The sequence below is a fragment of the Mauremys reevesii genome, linkage group 2 (assembly GCF_016161935.1).
Source record: "Mauremys reevesii isolate NIE-2019 linkage group 2, ASM1616193v1, whole genome shotgun sequence".
Taxonomy (NCBI): domain Eukaryota; kingdom Metazoa; phylum Chordata; order Testudines; family Geoemydidae; genus Mauremys; species Mauremys reevesii.
This window is the reverse complement of record NC_052624.1, coordinates 173,061,162-173,075,824: the sequence shown is the minus strand read 5'-3', so window position 1 is coordinate 173,075,824 and position 14,663 is coordinate 173,061,162. Positions and strand designations below refer to the sequence as shown.

General features: G+C 46.6%; 1 protein-coding gene across 10 annotated transcripts in view; it reads left to right on the top strand.

Moving 5' to 3' along the window:
• The window catches only part of CAGE1 (cancer antigen 1), a 30,507-nt gene that overhangs the window by 1,827 nt on the left and 14,017 nt on the right, over window positions 1-14,663 (top strand). For 6 of the 10 annotated variants that reach the window (XM_039524311.1, XM_039524312.1, XM_039524313.1 and 3 more), the window contains exons 2-8: window positions 773-988; window positions 4,735-4,831; window positions 6,132-6,619; window positions 6,929-7,120; window positions 8,219-9,424; window positions 10,731-10,853; window positions 12,367-12,516. In XM_039524311.1, the coding sequence (XP_039380245.1) occupies window positions 773-988; window positions 4,735-4,831; window positions 6,132-6,619; window positions 6,929-7,120; window positions 8,219-9,424; window positions 10,731-10,853; window positions 12,367-12,516 (2,472 nt within the window). Of the gene's footprint in view, window positions 1-772; window positions 989-4,734; window positions 4,832-6,131; window positions 6,620-6,928; window positions 7,121-8,218; window positions 9,425-10,730; window positions 10,854-12,366; window positions 12,517-14,663 lie in introns of those variants that run through there. The other 4 variants (XM_039524320.1, XM_039524317.1, XM_039524318.1 and 1 more) reach the window with 4 other exon arrangements.

Genomic DNA, 14,663 nt, shown 5'->3' with positions numbered 1-14,663 from the left:
GACAAGCACAGGCCTTCTATTCTGGAGGCCATGGCAGGTCTGAATTACAGAATTCTCATATATAGGTTACATAAATCAGTAGAACTATCACTCCCAGAAGTCCTTTTACCCTCCCTTACTAGGAATAACTACTCATTACTTTCAAGAAGAGTTTAATTGGCAGAATATATATATTGGATGCAGGAATTTCACAGACTTCAATTGAAGCTTTTTCTGAGTAAAGATTGTTACTCTATAAAGGCAGATATATAGAGAGTACACACTCATATACCCATTATGTAGTATGTAATGTAGATTGTGTGGTCTCTGTGTTATATATACAGGTGTATATAATATACTATAAAATCTTTCTTTACTCTGACAAAACTCCAGCTGAACCCAATGGAATTCCCAATATTCAGTCCTCACTAGATCACATTTCTCTACTTATGTCATAATAATGTCTTAATATTCAATACAAAAGACAAGGTGGGTGAGGTAATATATTTTATTGGACCAATTTATGTTGTTGGAAGAGACAAGCTTTCAAGCTTCACCAACAGAAGTTGGTCCAATAAAAGATACAACCTCACCAACCTTGTCTCGCTCATATACTGGGACCAACATGGCCGCCACAACACTGTTAATAACCAATACACAAACAGTTTGATTGCTGCTTGCTTGCTTGTTTGTTGATGTGTTAGAAAAATGAAGGTGGAGGCCTGTCTTTTGCTATCATTGTTTGTGGTTTATGCTAGTTGAAATTAAAAGGGTTACAATCTTTTATTTGCAGATGTTTCCCCACCATCCAGTATGTAAAGATGAAGGCTATCAAAAGTTTTTGACTTTGGCAGTAATCAGTAAAGCAGAGGTCGATGCTTTTACTCAGCAGCCTTTAAATACAATGAATGAAGGAGATGCCATTTCCCTCAGCAATGCTTCTCTGCAGGTGACCCACCGAGATTCTCTTAATGTTGAAAGCAGCAGTACACCTTCAGAGATCTCTCAGGTGTGTACGTCATAGAGCTACTTTGGGATATCTCTAAATTGGGATATCTCTAAATTCTCCCATGCCAGTCTCTGGTTCACATGGAAATTAAATATCCCATGAATATTTTTACCAAAGGAGTAGGGGAATTACATGCTGGTATCCAAACTGATATTCTCCTCCAGTAAGGCAGGTTCTCATGGTTTTGTGTGAGCTGTTGTTAAGACAGTGGTGTGTCTTTGCTCTCTACACATCTTTAGGAATATGAGGAAACCAGATAGACACAGTTGGGTTCCAAATAACTGTATTTACTAAATATATAAGTATACGAGACCTAGCTCCATATATACACCATTGCTCTGTTAGGGTTCTGTTGGCATCAAAACTAGAAGAGAGGAATGCCCATTAGAGGGCTCCCAAACTATTTAAAGCACTACTGCCCAGTACCTATACACTGCAGAGAGCTGCAACATTTCTTCCAGCCTTAATATTCTGTCAGTATGTGTACATCGTTTTGAGCAATGTGATTTGTAATGCCTTGAGTATGAAAGGCAGTATCTGAAAACAATCTGTATTCTTACTTATTATTATACTGTAGTATCTAAGAAACCCAATCCAGGATCAGGGCCCTATTATGCTTGGCACTGTACAGACAAGTAACAAAAAAGGGAGTCTCTACCCCCAAAGGCTCACAGTCTAGGTATTCTATATATATTTTTGCTTAAAGTGAATCTAATGCTTATGAAGTGTTGATGGTCCTGGAGGCTGAAGTTCTTTATGTGTCAACAAAATAAGTGAAGTGTGAGTAGCAGCAGCATAAGCTTCCTCATGCTGTCCTGTCAGCATGCTGGTGATCCTGACCTAGAGGGGACCAGCAGTGAGAGTGTAGGTCATTCCCTGTGCCCAGTCAGTCTTTGCCGATGCTGCCAGGGAAAACTAGGAGCTGGGCTGAGATCACCCTCTCATTTCTTTTAGGATCAACTATCACATGGTTTCAGCTACTATTGATCACCTGGGATAGGTTTGAAGTAGAGACTTGCAAGTTTATTCCATTATATATTTAATAAGGAACTCTGCAAGTAAACATGGTGATTCAGTTGACTGATTCGGAATTAGCTTGCTTGTAACATTGATTATTAACTATTTCCTACTCTAGAGATACTTTCTCAGATTTTCCTCAAGGCCTCCATGTGGGTGAACATCTCTCTAGCCAAGGTGGGCTGGATATTTCTCCTTTAGGAGGCCAACAATGCTCATTCTGAAACAGCCATAGAAGGTGACGCAAGAAGTGACTCCCTAGGGAATATGTGACACCTGTGAGAGGGTTGATTTCAGTGAAGCTCCTGCTTCTGCAAGTAGCTAGCAAAAGTACCATGCCCTCAGGAGGACAATCTTATATTTAAAGTACTGTGTTGGGTCTCAGGAGATCAGATTTGATTCCTGGCTCTGCCACAGACTTCCTGTGTGACCTGGCACAAATCACTTAATATCTCTGGTATCAGAGGGGTAGCCGTGTTAGTCTGGATCTGTAAAAGCAGCAAAGAGTCCTGTGACACCTTATAGACTAACAGACGTATTGGAGCATGAGCTTTCGTGGGTGAATACCCACTTCGTCAGATGTATTCACCCACGAAAGCTCATGCTCCAATACGTCTGTTAGTCTATAAGGTGCCACAGGACTCTTTGCTGCTTTTAATATCTCTGTGATTCAGTTCCCTAGCTGTGAAATGGGGAAGATAACAATTCCTTACTTCACAGGGGTGTTGTGAGAATAACAGGGCCGCCCGGGAGGGGGCAGGGCAAAATTGCCCCCCCCCCCCGTCCCATGGGGGGCCCCACCAGAGTTTTGGGGGCCCCTCCTCGGTCCACTCTCTCACTCCCCGCAAACAAACGGGGGGCGGGGCGGCGCGGGAGCTTTCGCCTCGGCGGTCGCCGCCGGTCTGGGGGGTCCTGAGGAGCCCCGGAAGGACCCCCCCAGAACCACGGGAAGGGGGCGGGACGCCGCCGCGCCGTTCAGCGGCGGTTGGGGGTAATTGGCGGGGCGGGGGCCTTCCATTCCGGGACCCGCCGAAGTGCCGGGCCCCCTCCGCCGGGCGCCGCCGCGCGCGGGCTGCGCCGGCGGGGCGTCCGGGCGGCGGCGGGGCGGCGGCAGGGGGCGGGGGGGGCGCCCCCGCGGGCCCCCGGCGGGCGCGGGGGGCCCCGGCGGGCAAGCCCCGCCCCCCCCCCCCCCCCGGGTGGAGAATAAATAAACTCAGGTAGTATGTTGATGGATATCCCACGATATCTAGATAGCCAACGAAACAGAGGGGAAGCTGTAATTTTTTGGACTGAGCAGAGGGCTGGAGTTCAGAGATCAGGATTCTAATTTCTGCTCTGCTATTTTCTTGTGGTGGGACTTGACTTACATGGCTGTGCAGGGCTGTGAGACAACCCCCACACCACCACCTCTGTGCAGCCTCCCCATGTCTCGTTGGCCTCAAGCAGAGGTGGGAGGAAGCAGGGGCTGCATGCTCAAACTTTTTCCCCGCCTTCATACAGGTCAGCAGGGAGTGGACAGAGAGGACTAACTTGCAGCTCCACCCCCACCAGGGCCGGCTCCAGGTTTTTTGCTGCCCCAAGAGAGAAAAAAAAAGAGCCAGAGTGCTGCCACCGAAGCAAAAATAAATAAATAAAAAAGTCAGAGTGCCACCAATGAAGTTTAAAAAAAAAAAAAAATTAAAAGGAGTGCCGCCCCTTGAAAAGAGCTGCCCCTTGAGAAGTGCCGCCCCAAGCACATGCTTGGAATGCTGGTGCCTAGAGCCGGCCCTGACCTCCATTCAACATGCCACCTGGCATAAGTGAGCTGGCATGGGGTGAACTGTAATCTACTACTGATCACAGTCAGTATCAGGTTTTTACTAACCTCCAGGAACAAGGAATTGTAGCTATGCACTGCTCCATACACAGGATGGTGCCTAAAAGCTCTGTCTAACCCTGGTTGATGACACTTGCTCATCTTTGGCTAGGAAAAGCAAATACACTGTGATCAGGGCCGGCTCTCGGTACCAGCCCAGCAAGCAGGTGCTTGGGGCGGCCAAGGGGAAGGGGCAGCACATTGGGCTCTTCAGCGGCAATTCAGCAGTGGGTCCCTCGGTCCCTCTCAGAGGGAAGGACCTGCCGCTGAATTGCCGCCGAAGAAGAAAGCGGCTCGGTGGAGTTGCCGCCAACTGCAATCGCGGTTTTTGTTTTTGTTTTTGTTTTTCTGCTGCTTGGGGCGGCAAAAACCGTGGAGCCGGCCCTGCACAGAACATAACACAAAATGGTGCTTTGCTCTGCAGATAGCATAAGCCTTGAGTGATTTAAAGGTGTACTGCAGAGAAAGCAAAATCCATTCTGGGCCAAATAACGGGCGCCAGCGGCAGCTCCAGGCACTAGCACTCCAAGCGCCCTGCCGGTCCCTGTGAGGGAGGCAGTCTGGCAGCCTTCGGCGTCTTGCCTGCAGGAGGTCTGCCGGTCCCACAGATTCGGTGGCAATTCAGCGGCGGGTACGCCAAAGCCACAGGACTGGCGGACTTCCCGCAGGCACACCGCCGAAGGCAGCCTGCCTGCCGTGCTTGGGGCGGCAAAAAAGCTAGAGCCGCCCCTGACTGTGATTCACACTTATTGGAGAAAATAAACAGAAAAACCGTCTGTGTGTAGTGACTCTTTTTGTGATGAGTGAGGCCTTGCTACCAGCTGAAGATCCAAGTGATGAGGATAATTAAGGAGTCCCCTTTTTGTGTTTGCAGGATGAAATACAGAATGCGAGGCAGAAAGGGGATCCTAGCTGCAGACTCTACAAAGGAGATCATCTTTTTGAGCCAGGGTTGGAAAATTTGATATACAGTATGTTCCTCTTTGGCAATGAATCAGGAAATAGAAAGAACTTTAACTGTCTTTTTTTTTTATAGTGCCTCTAAGTGTGCTACAGTGGCCTTTCACAGAAGGTATAGAAAGACTCACTCCCTTCCCCAAAGCACATGGGGCCTGGTCCAGAGTCTATTGATATCAATAAAAAGCTCCTTTTGATTTCAGTAGGTTTAAGATCAAGCACTTACCATCTACCTTTCAGATGTGATGTTAGTAAGGGAGATAAGCAGTAGAGACAGGATGGAGCAAGGAGGTCTGGAAACAGTAGCAATATAATCAAGATACTGTTTAAGCAAAGGTGTATTTATTTACATAAAAACACAACTATGTCAATCGGACAGAAAATAACCTAGAGAAGAAACATGAGGTCCATATTCAATTCACCAACACACAAATTTCACTTGTAAATTGCAGTGAATAATAAATTCCCTTCCACTGTGTCCACGGTGACACTGAAATGAGATAATTTGGTCCTCACAGCTGTTCCTGACTTGTCAGACCTTCATTCCATGCAGGCTCACTGATGACTCAGAATAGGCTGCCACAACATGCTGCTGCCTACTCCTGTGAGCAGGAGCAGAATGCACGCCCAACTAGCACTTGCTGCTGACAGCAGCATATGTGCTTAGCTGGCAGCGGGGGCTGCACACATCCACTAGCTGGCAGATTACCTCTTCTAGAGCCTAGAGGCCTAGATCCCCAGCTGGTGAAAATCAGCATAGCTCCACTGAAGTCAATGGAATTACATTGATTTACACCAGCTAAGGATCTGGCCCATAGCGTGCAAGCCAGCATGCTAGTCATAAGTACCTCCTAGTATTGCTTTGAGCATTAGGATTGATTCTGCTCTGCTGCTTGCTCCATTATAAAAGACTCCCTATACCCTGTTTCCCTTTACATGCCAGCACAATAGAGGCCAGGATCCAGTCCATAGCATGCTAATTCTTTTGCATAATTCACTATTCCCTAACATTGTAGTCTAAATTCTGCCCTCACATGCACATTGATTTCAGTGGATGTTGTACACATGTATCTGAGGGCTGAAATTTGAGTGTGCTAACATAATCCCTGGTGTGAGCATTCACACAGTTGCATCATGTTCGGGTTAGGTTATTTCTGATCAGAAAGCCATGTAAACTGAAAGGAAATCATACACCTGTTATGCTAACCTGAAACAGAACAGCATACCTCTCCCCAGTTACAGTGTGATATTTCTATTAATGTTCTATGAACCAGTTCAAATGTATTTACTCAATCCCATCTTGACTATGTGCAGATTTTGAAGACTCTTCACAGAAAGTTTTGACACCATTATGTGATACAAGAACATGCCTTAGCAACAAGGACTCTCTGTATGTAGCAGACTGGAAGGAATCCTCAGATAATGAAAGAATATTCTTCCCTAGGAAGGAATTATTATCCAAAGAAGAATCAACAGAACGCAGCAAAATGCTGGACTGGTCAAAGGAAAGCTCCATTACTGGAAAAGACTTGATTAAAAAAGCATCATGGGAAACTGAGCATGAGGAAGTTTCACTGGCAAAAGAATTGTTACCTCTGGAAGATGATCCATTTGTGATAATGGGGGAGTCATTCCTGGAGTGCATTGTTAAGGAATCCCCCATAAAAGAAGTGTCCTATTTTCTCACTCAGCCCACAGGCTCTTTAATTAAGAAAAATCCGTGTTTTGTTACTGAAGAATTATTTTTCAGAGAGGACAACTTTAACTTGACTGGCAAAGCAGCCAGTCATGAAGGAAATATGGTAAGATTTCAAACTGCAATCCACAAGAAAATGGAAGCATGTTGATGAAAACGATGTTCCCTATTATAGCTAGTGGTGATATTTGAAATGATGTGTATACCTAGTCATACTCTCTGTGGGAGAGTACTGCACCTCCTTGATGTATGATGTTATTAATAAGAGAGTAGATGTATTCTAAATCCCCCCTTGATACTAAAGTTGGGTGCAATAGAAATGCCTATTGAATTAACTGAGCTCTGGATTTTATGAGAGAGCATATTTTCACTGATGTATGGATTCAGTTTACAAACACTTACCTTCTTTTGGCAGACAGCCACTGAACAACACATTGACTGTGCAGAGAACTTGAAGGATATTTCTCCAGTCTCTTTGGATGAAAACATAGAATATATTCAAGCTCTAATGAAATCAAATAGACTCATGAAAGAAAATATCAAGAGCAACTTATTACATTGTTGCAACAAAGAGGAAAGTGTTGGCGGCAGCCTTCTGTCTGAGTCTGTGAGATACCTTTTATTTATAATTTTTCTATCCTTTTAGCCACAGATATGCAATAAGGGGAAGAAATTTTTAGTTTAAATGAGTTGAAAACTACATAAAAATGTGGGCTAAACTCTGCTCCAATTTACTATTAGTTTTATGATAGCATCTGAGAACCCTCAATCAAAAATCAGGGCCTTCTTGTGTTAGGTATCACTGATACCCAGTTCTGTCCCACTGAAGTCAGTGGAGTTGCCCAATAGAATGGAAAGCAGAATTTGGCCCTTTATCTCTCTTTTGGTTAAGTTGTACCACCATTGAGTGAAATCTCCCTTATGTAGGGGATACAGAAATTCAACACATATATTGTTGCATGGATCAGTGAAAGTCACTTTTTATCTGTGGTCGTGTTTGCCCTTTCAACTTAAATGCTCTCTGTCTCCACTTTCATGCTATCCTGTGCAATAGTTGTGCCTGATAGCCTGAGTTTTTTAAATTCCTGTTGTAAGATGGTTGCTCAACACAATTTAGAACCCAAACCTACAATGGCATCCTTGTGAGCCCCATTCATTTCCTGGGGGCTCTGCACAGACAGAGTGGCCATGGGTGCCATTGCAGGACTGGGGCCCTAGAGAGATGCTGTTTTTTATTCATTGTCAGTCCAGGAAAATACACAGCATCCTATTTCTGGTTGGGAAAGATTCTGTGTCTTGAATTTATTGCAATTTTATTTTTTGCCATTACAAAAATGAGCTGTTAATAATTTCAAAAGAAAAAAATATTATAAAAAGTGTTTTTGAAAATTTATATTTATTAACCTTATTTTGGTTTGCTTTGTAATGCCTGGTGCAGATTGATTGAGTTCTCAGATAAGTAATATTTCCATTTAAGTTAATGGAAATGCAGTGTGAGTAAGGAGAACTGACTAAAGAGGGAAGGATATGACCTCCTGTTTGTAATGGTAAAGTTGCAACAATATTGGTTCTCTTACAGTAAATGGAACTCATTCAAATTATCCTCAGGTGAACTAGTCAGGTAAGGCAGATAGTCACAGCCAATCAAGTCATGTATGCTTTTGTTTTTCTAATAAGTTGACAATAGGTTGTGGTTGTCCCCCAGGGAGCGTGTACATCTGACAAGTCTTTATTCCATCCTTCTGAGAAGTCACTCGATGGCCAAGAAGAATGCAAGCAAGGGGACACAGGTAGTAAAGGAATTCTCCCATCTCATAGTACAAGTAGAAACTGCCTGAGTCCCTATGAAGCAGCCGTCAATATGTATGAGACAAAAAATTCAGAGCTTGGCCCAGAGAAACGTCAATTTCAGGAGGGGGATGTGGACTTGAATGAGGTCATCAAGGGATTAGAACAGGACCAGCAAACGCAGCAAACCCAAATCATGGATCTTCAGTATGATAATATTTTTTTGGAGAAGAAGATTAAAGAAATAGAGAAGCTGCTGCTTGAAGAGGGGTGTGTAGACTTGGGCGAGGTCATGAAGAAGGTAGAACAGGACCAAAAGAAACAGCAGACCCAAATCATGGATCTTTACTATGATAACATTTCGTTGGAGACCAAGATTAAACAGCTAGAGGTGGAAATTGTCCAGCAGCTGCATTTTATAGACACCATAAACAAGCTGAAGAAGAACATCGAAGATCTAATTGAAGCAAAGGACAAGATCTCTGTGGAGAAGTCTGAGACTGACAGCTGCCTGAAGAATGTGCAGGAGGCTTTATCCAGTGCCAGGGACCATCTTGAGGAAGCTGGGGCTGAAAGAAAAGCCCTTCTGCTGCAGCTGGAAAAACTTAAAACCAATTATAGTCTCCTTCAGGAAAAGCATGAAGCAGAGATGGAGCAGAAGATCAAATCTACGACACAGTGCTTACAGATGGATCAGACTATACGCAGAAAAGAGCAAGAAATACAAGAGCTGCAGCATCTTAAACAAAAATTGGAGCATGAAGTCAAGACTGCCACTTCCGCCTTGCACAGACTAAGGGAAGAAAAGGAGAATGCAGAGAAACAGCTCCTGTCCCTTCAGGCAGAACTTCAGAGACAGAAAGACGACAGGCTGGCAGAAAGGCAGCAGTTGGAATCCAGATATAACAACCTGGTTGCTCAGATTAAAATCTTGCAAACAGAATCTGAAAATGAGCGGGCTGAGACAGAGAAAATGCAACAGCGGATCAGTGCATTCAAAATAGAGAACCAAGAGCTTCAGCAACAGATAGTGAAAGACAGAGAGCAAAATCATTTTCTCCAGCTTGAAACTGCCAGGTGGAAAGAGCAGTATGACAAAATCAGGGAGTCACAAATAGTAAAGGTATTACTATACACTTTGGATCCGTGACATACTGTATTACTGTTAAAAGTAAAAGAACCTACGTCATTTAGAATAGACTAGAACGCCCGGCTGTCTTACACACTCAGTGACCACCATGTGTCTTTCCTTCACTTTTTTAGAAGTGGTGAAATTCATCTCTCCACAGAAGCTCAGCACAAGGCCTGTGCCCCATTTAAGACCTACTTTGAAGGCATCAGTGGTGCATAGGCCTTGATCTGCCTCTGTATACAGAGGTGAATTTCACCCGAAGCACACATAGCAAACACACACACTTGCATAAAATGCAAGTCACACGTAGCTGCTAAATGCAACTTTTACAGGGTGAATATTGTGGTTGTGAGCACTGATTATGTATTTAAAATCCCTCACTGAAATAAATATGGTGCTCAAAATGTGTGTGTTTGGGGAGAGGGGGAGAGAGAATTTTGGTCCCCTAAAAATAGTATTTTTCTATCTTTTTTCCCCTTTTCTCAGTGAAAGTTGGGAGTATGGGTCTGAGTCTGGGATGGGGAAACTACGTTCCGTGGGCTGGATCTGGCTGGTGAGCCATTTAAGCCGTCCCCAAGCTCCCGCTGGGGAGAGGGGTCTGAGGCTTGTCCTGCTCCGGTGCTGTAGCTGGGGCGCCAGGTTGGGGGCCACACCACGGGTCTCGGCCCTGCTCCAGCCGGGGTGCCGGGTCGGGGGCCGCACCACGTGGCATGGCCCCGCTCCGGCACTCTAACAGTGTCAGGGGCCACTCCACATGTAGAAGCCAGAGAAGGGACATGCCACTGCTTTGGGGAGCTGCTTGAAGTAAGCACCGCTCGGAGCCCACACTCCTGAGCCTCTCCCCATGCGCCAACCCTCTGCCCCAGCCCTGATCCCCCTACCGCTCTCCAAACCCCTCAATCCCAGCATGGAGCACCCTCCTGCACCTCAAACCTTTCATCCCCAGCCCCACTCCAGAGCCCGCACCCCCAGCCAGAACCTGCACCCCTTCCCGTACCCCAGCCCTGTTCCCCCTACTGCCCTCTGAACCCCTCGGTCCCAGCCCAGAGCACCCTCCTATACCCCAAACTCCTCATCCCCAGCCCTCACCCCCAATGAGAGCCCTCACCCCCCCACACACACTCCAACCCCAATTTTGTGAGCATTCATGGCCCACCATACAATTTCTATTCCCTGATGTGGTCCTCAGGCCAAAAAGTTTGCCCACCCCTGGTCTGAGTAAATGAGCCTTTGTATTGAGCAGAGATATAAGCAGCATATGTTGATTTCTTCTTTAATTTCCCTGTCTACATGCTAGGAGCAGATGCAGTATCAAATGATCCAAACACTCAGACATAAAATTGGAATACAGAAGGAAGAACTAAGGAAGAAAGAAGAGGAAATAGAGTGGAAGATGCACATTCTGGGGAGGTTTCTTCTGGTATGTTAGGACATGTGCTGTCCTTTCTTAGAAGAATGCTTTATTATAGAAATAGCAGTTACACTTTCATGTCTACAGATGACATAGTCCTTTTCTTCCTTACTTATGCAAACCTCCCATTGACTCCAGTGGGAATTCTGAGTGAGTAAGAAGTGCAGGAACAGGACTAAGTACTAAGACTTCTATCTGAAAAAAGTACTTAAGCATGTGCTTATCTTTAAGTACATGGGACTACTCCTGCAATTAAAAGATACGCATAGGTTTAAGTGCTTTGCTGGATAGGGGTCTAAGCTGGGAAATATGTCTTATACAATGGCTCACACAAACATTGGATTACATAGAATGGAGATAAGTTTTACAGTTTTTAATTTGAAGTGTACAGTAAATTAAAGTGGAAAAATAGGTATGTCCACATCCACCCGCACCTCCCCCAATGGAGCAGATGAAAGAATGGAATTGCATACCAAATTATGTCAGAGGGAGGGGGATTCAGCTAATGTGGCATCATACCTTTTTCTTCCAGCACTGCAGAAACCTCTGTACATGATTTTGGCATGACTGGGTCATCCTCCTACTTCCCTCTCCCACCACCTCTCGGGATTTCCATGTACTATCTTATGCAGACTCCAGCTCTGTGTTGTCAAACTCTCAGAACGGGGACAGATCCAGTGGGGAGCTAGTAGGAGCAGTTACTAAGGCCTGGTCCACACTAAAAAGGGGGTTCGAATTAGGGTAGGCAAATTCAGCTACGGGAATAGCGTAGCTGAATTCGAAGTACCCTAATTTTTCGAACTACTCACCCGTCCAGACGCGGCGGGGTCGAACTCCGCGGCTCCCCCGTCGACTCCACCACCGCCGTTTGCAGTGGTGGAGTACCGGAGTCGACCGCGGCGCTTCCGGAGTTCGAACTATCGCGTCTAGATCAGACGCGATAGTTCGAACTCCGTGAAGTCGAACTCACCGCGTCGACCCGCGCAGTGAGTATGGACCTGCCCTAAGAAAGTCAGGGAGAACCAGGAATAGTGAGGAACCACTGGACTTTTGCATGAATGTGTCACCCTTCTGTTGATGTGTGAGACCAGCAGGGTGGACCTACAAATCTCCAGATGTATCTTGGGTAAGAGAGACACACTGCTTGTTCGGTGGGAACTGAAAGCTCCACTTCCCTAGGGTTCCCCAACACTCATGGTGTGCTAGGTACTTTCCAAATATAGAAGAAGGCACGGTCCCTTCCCTGGGGAAGGAATTCTGGTAAATAGGAATATGCCCTCAATGTAGGAGATCTTTGTCAGAACCTGAAGTATACAAGCATAATTATAAAAACTAAGAGCACAGCGTCATGTACTCATGTTCAGTCCCCAGATTTCACTCTGAAACTTCCCTTATGAATGGTGAGAATCCTGTGTTGCATGTAGCTTTTCTTTGGTAACACTAATTATGCACACTACTTGTGTTTTCATTTGGGAGGCAGCCTTTGTCCTGTGATCTGACAGATCCCAATGTGTCCATACAGGATATGAAGTCGATGCATTCTGATTTAATCCAGAAAAACCTCCACAGCGAAGAAGACCGTTTCAGTTCGCCATATGTGCAGCGAGCATCCCAGCTTCTCTCTAAAATTCGCAGCCTTCTGTCCCTCACAGAGGGACTACTTACCTGCCAGGTAATGCAAAACAGCCCTGTCAATGCCTATCTACACAAGTCCTAGGCACTGATTTCAGATCCAATCGGAGCTAGTCACCTGGTATTCACTCTTGCTGTATTTTTCCAATAATTTAAAATAAAGGAATTTCAGACATGTCTTGAAAACAAACAAACAAAAAAACCCTATTATTTTAACTCCTCCCTGCAACTTTAACCAGTCACAGTCACGCGGCTGAGCTCCCATTCCCTTGTTAAGTTGGGAAGCGATTTTAGGTTGCTGGTTCCAAGGCAACATTTCTGTCCATGTATGGAAGGGCAAGAAGAAGAAAAAAAGATGGAGATGTACCTGAAACACCTTCTAGCATTGCCTACCTGCCAAAACCCCACTCAGACTACTCTCTTCCATTGACAAACGGGTGGAATAAATGTTTTAATGCTGCTTTCATTGTTGTTCAGGACTGTCAGTCCCGCACCTTTCATGAGCATTAAATTCACACACACACACAACGTGTTAAAAGAAAAATAATTCTGTTTGCGGTAAATGAAAAAATATCAAATTATTGCTCCCCTCTTATCTGTAAGCCTCTTGGTCTTGACTACAATAGGGACATTTGTGCTAACATCGGTTCAGCTCCACCAACATAACAATGATGAAAGCCAGGATGTAAACTAGGCTCTATGTTGCTGCCAGCATTTTAAGCACTGTGTGTTAGACCAAATGTGTGTCTAAGATCTGCTGCTTAAAAAAGGCTTCCGGTAAGTGAGTGCTGGTGAGTTACTAACACTGGTGGAGCTGAAGTAGGGTTAGCAACAAGGTTGCATTTTGAGCAATGCTCCTGGCGTAGGCCATACCTACCTGCATTGTATCTTTGGCTTAGCCACAGGTGTCAAACCAGGGAAGAAACATTTTCAGTGGTTGCTTCTGGCTCCTTTTACTTAATTCCAGGGGAGCTGATTTGGTAGCTATGAAGTGTCCTCTATCTCTGGAACAGATGGCTGCCATTAAGAGTGGGGCCATTAAGATTTCCATATGACTCCTGAGCAATTGTATAAAGCAGGCCTGCACAGCATACGGCCTGTGGGCTGCATGCGGCCCACATGGGCTCACTGTGCGGCCCACGGGAGGGGGGGGGAGGGAGGGTGAGTAGGCAACCAGGGGGGGAGGGAGAGGGGCTGAGGAGGCGAGCTGGCAGGCAGTGGCAGGGGCAGGTGAGCGGGTGGCGGGGGCTGAGAGCGCAGTGGCAATGGCAGGGGGGCAGGTGAGCCGGCGGCTGGCCCCAGCTCACCTCCACTCCGCCTCCTCCCCTGAACACTCCGCCTTGCTTCTCCGCCTCCCCCCCCACTTCCTGCGAATCAGCTGATTGAGTGGGAAGCCTGGGAGGGCAGAGAAGCAGTGCGGCGGCTTCACGCTCAGGCCCAGGGAGGCGGAGACGGAGCAGAGGTGAGCTGGGGCAGAGGGACGCGAGGAGGGCCGCCCGCGCCACAGCAGGTAACCCGGGGTGGGGGGGAGCGCGCAGGAGAACCGCTCCGCGCCCCAGCTCACCTCCGCTCTGCCTCTGCCTCCCTGGGCCTGAGCGCGAAGCCGCTGCTTGCTTCTCAGCCCTCCCAGGCTTCCAGTGTGAACAGCCGGTTGTTAAGATTTTGGCAGCTCATCACTGGCCAGGGTGGTGGGAGGCTGAGGAGGTGAGCGGGTGGGCAATGGCGGGGGGTGAGTATGTGAGCTGGGGGGGGGGGGGCTGAGAAGGTGAGCAGGGGGGCAGGTGAGCCGGGGGAGTGGGGATCTGAGGAGGCAAACGGGCCGGCATTGGCGGGGGGGGGGCAGGTGAGCTGACGGCAGGGGAGGGGGAGGCTGACAAGGCACGCAGGTGGTGGGGGCTGAGGAGACGAGCTACAAGTCGGTGGCTGACCTGTTCTACTGATCTGGTCTGGCTCCCATCCCCTCTCCAAGGGTTGCAGCTGTCTGGAGGTGCTGCCTTCCATGCCTTCCTCAGTCACACCTCATTCATTCAACAGGGCAATTGATCACAAAGTAGGGGGGAAGATCTTATTCTACTTCTAGCAAAAAGACATTTTTCTTTTACCTTAATTATACTACCTTAGGGGCCCACTATAACATATTACCAAGGTTCAATACCGCTGTTTCGGTGGGGCGGTGCTGGGGAAGGA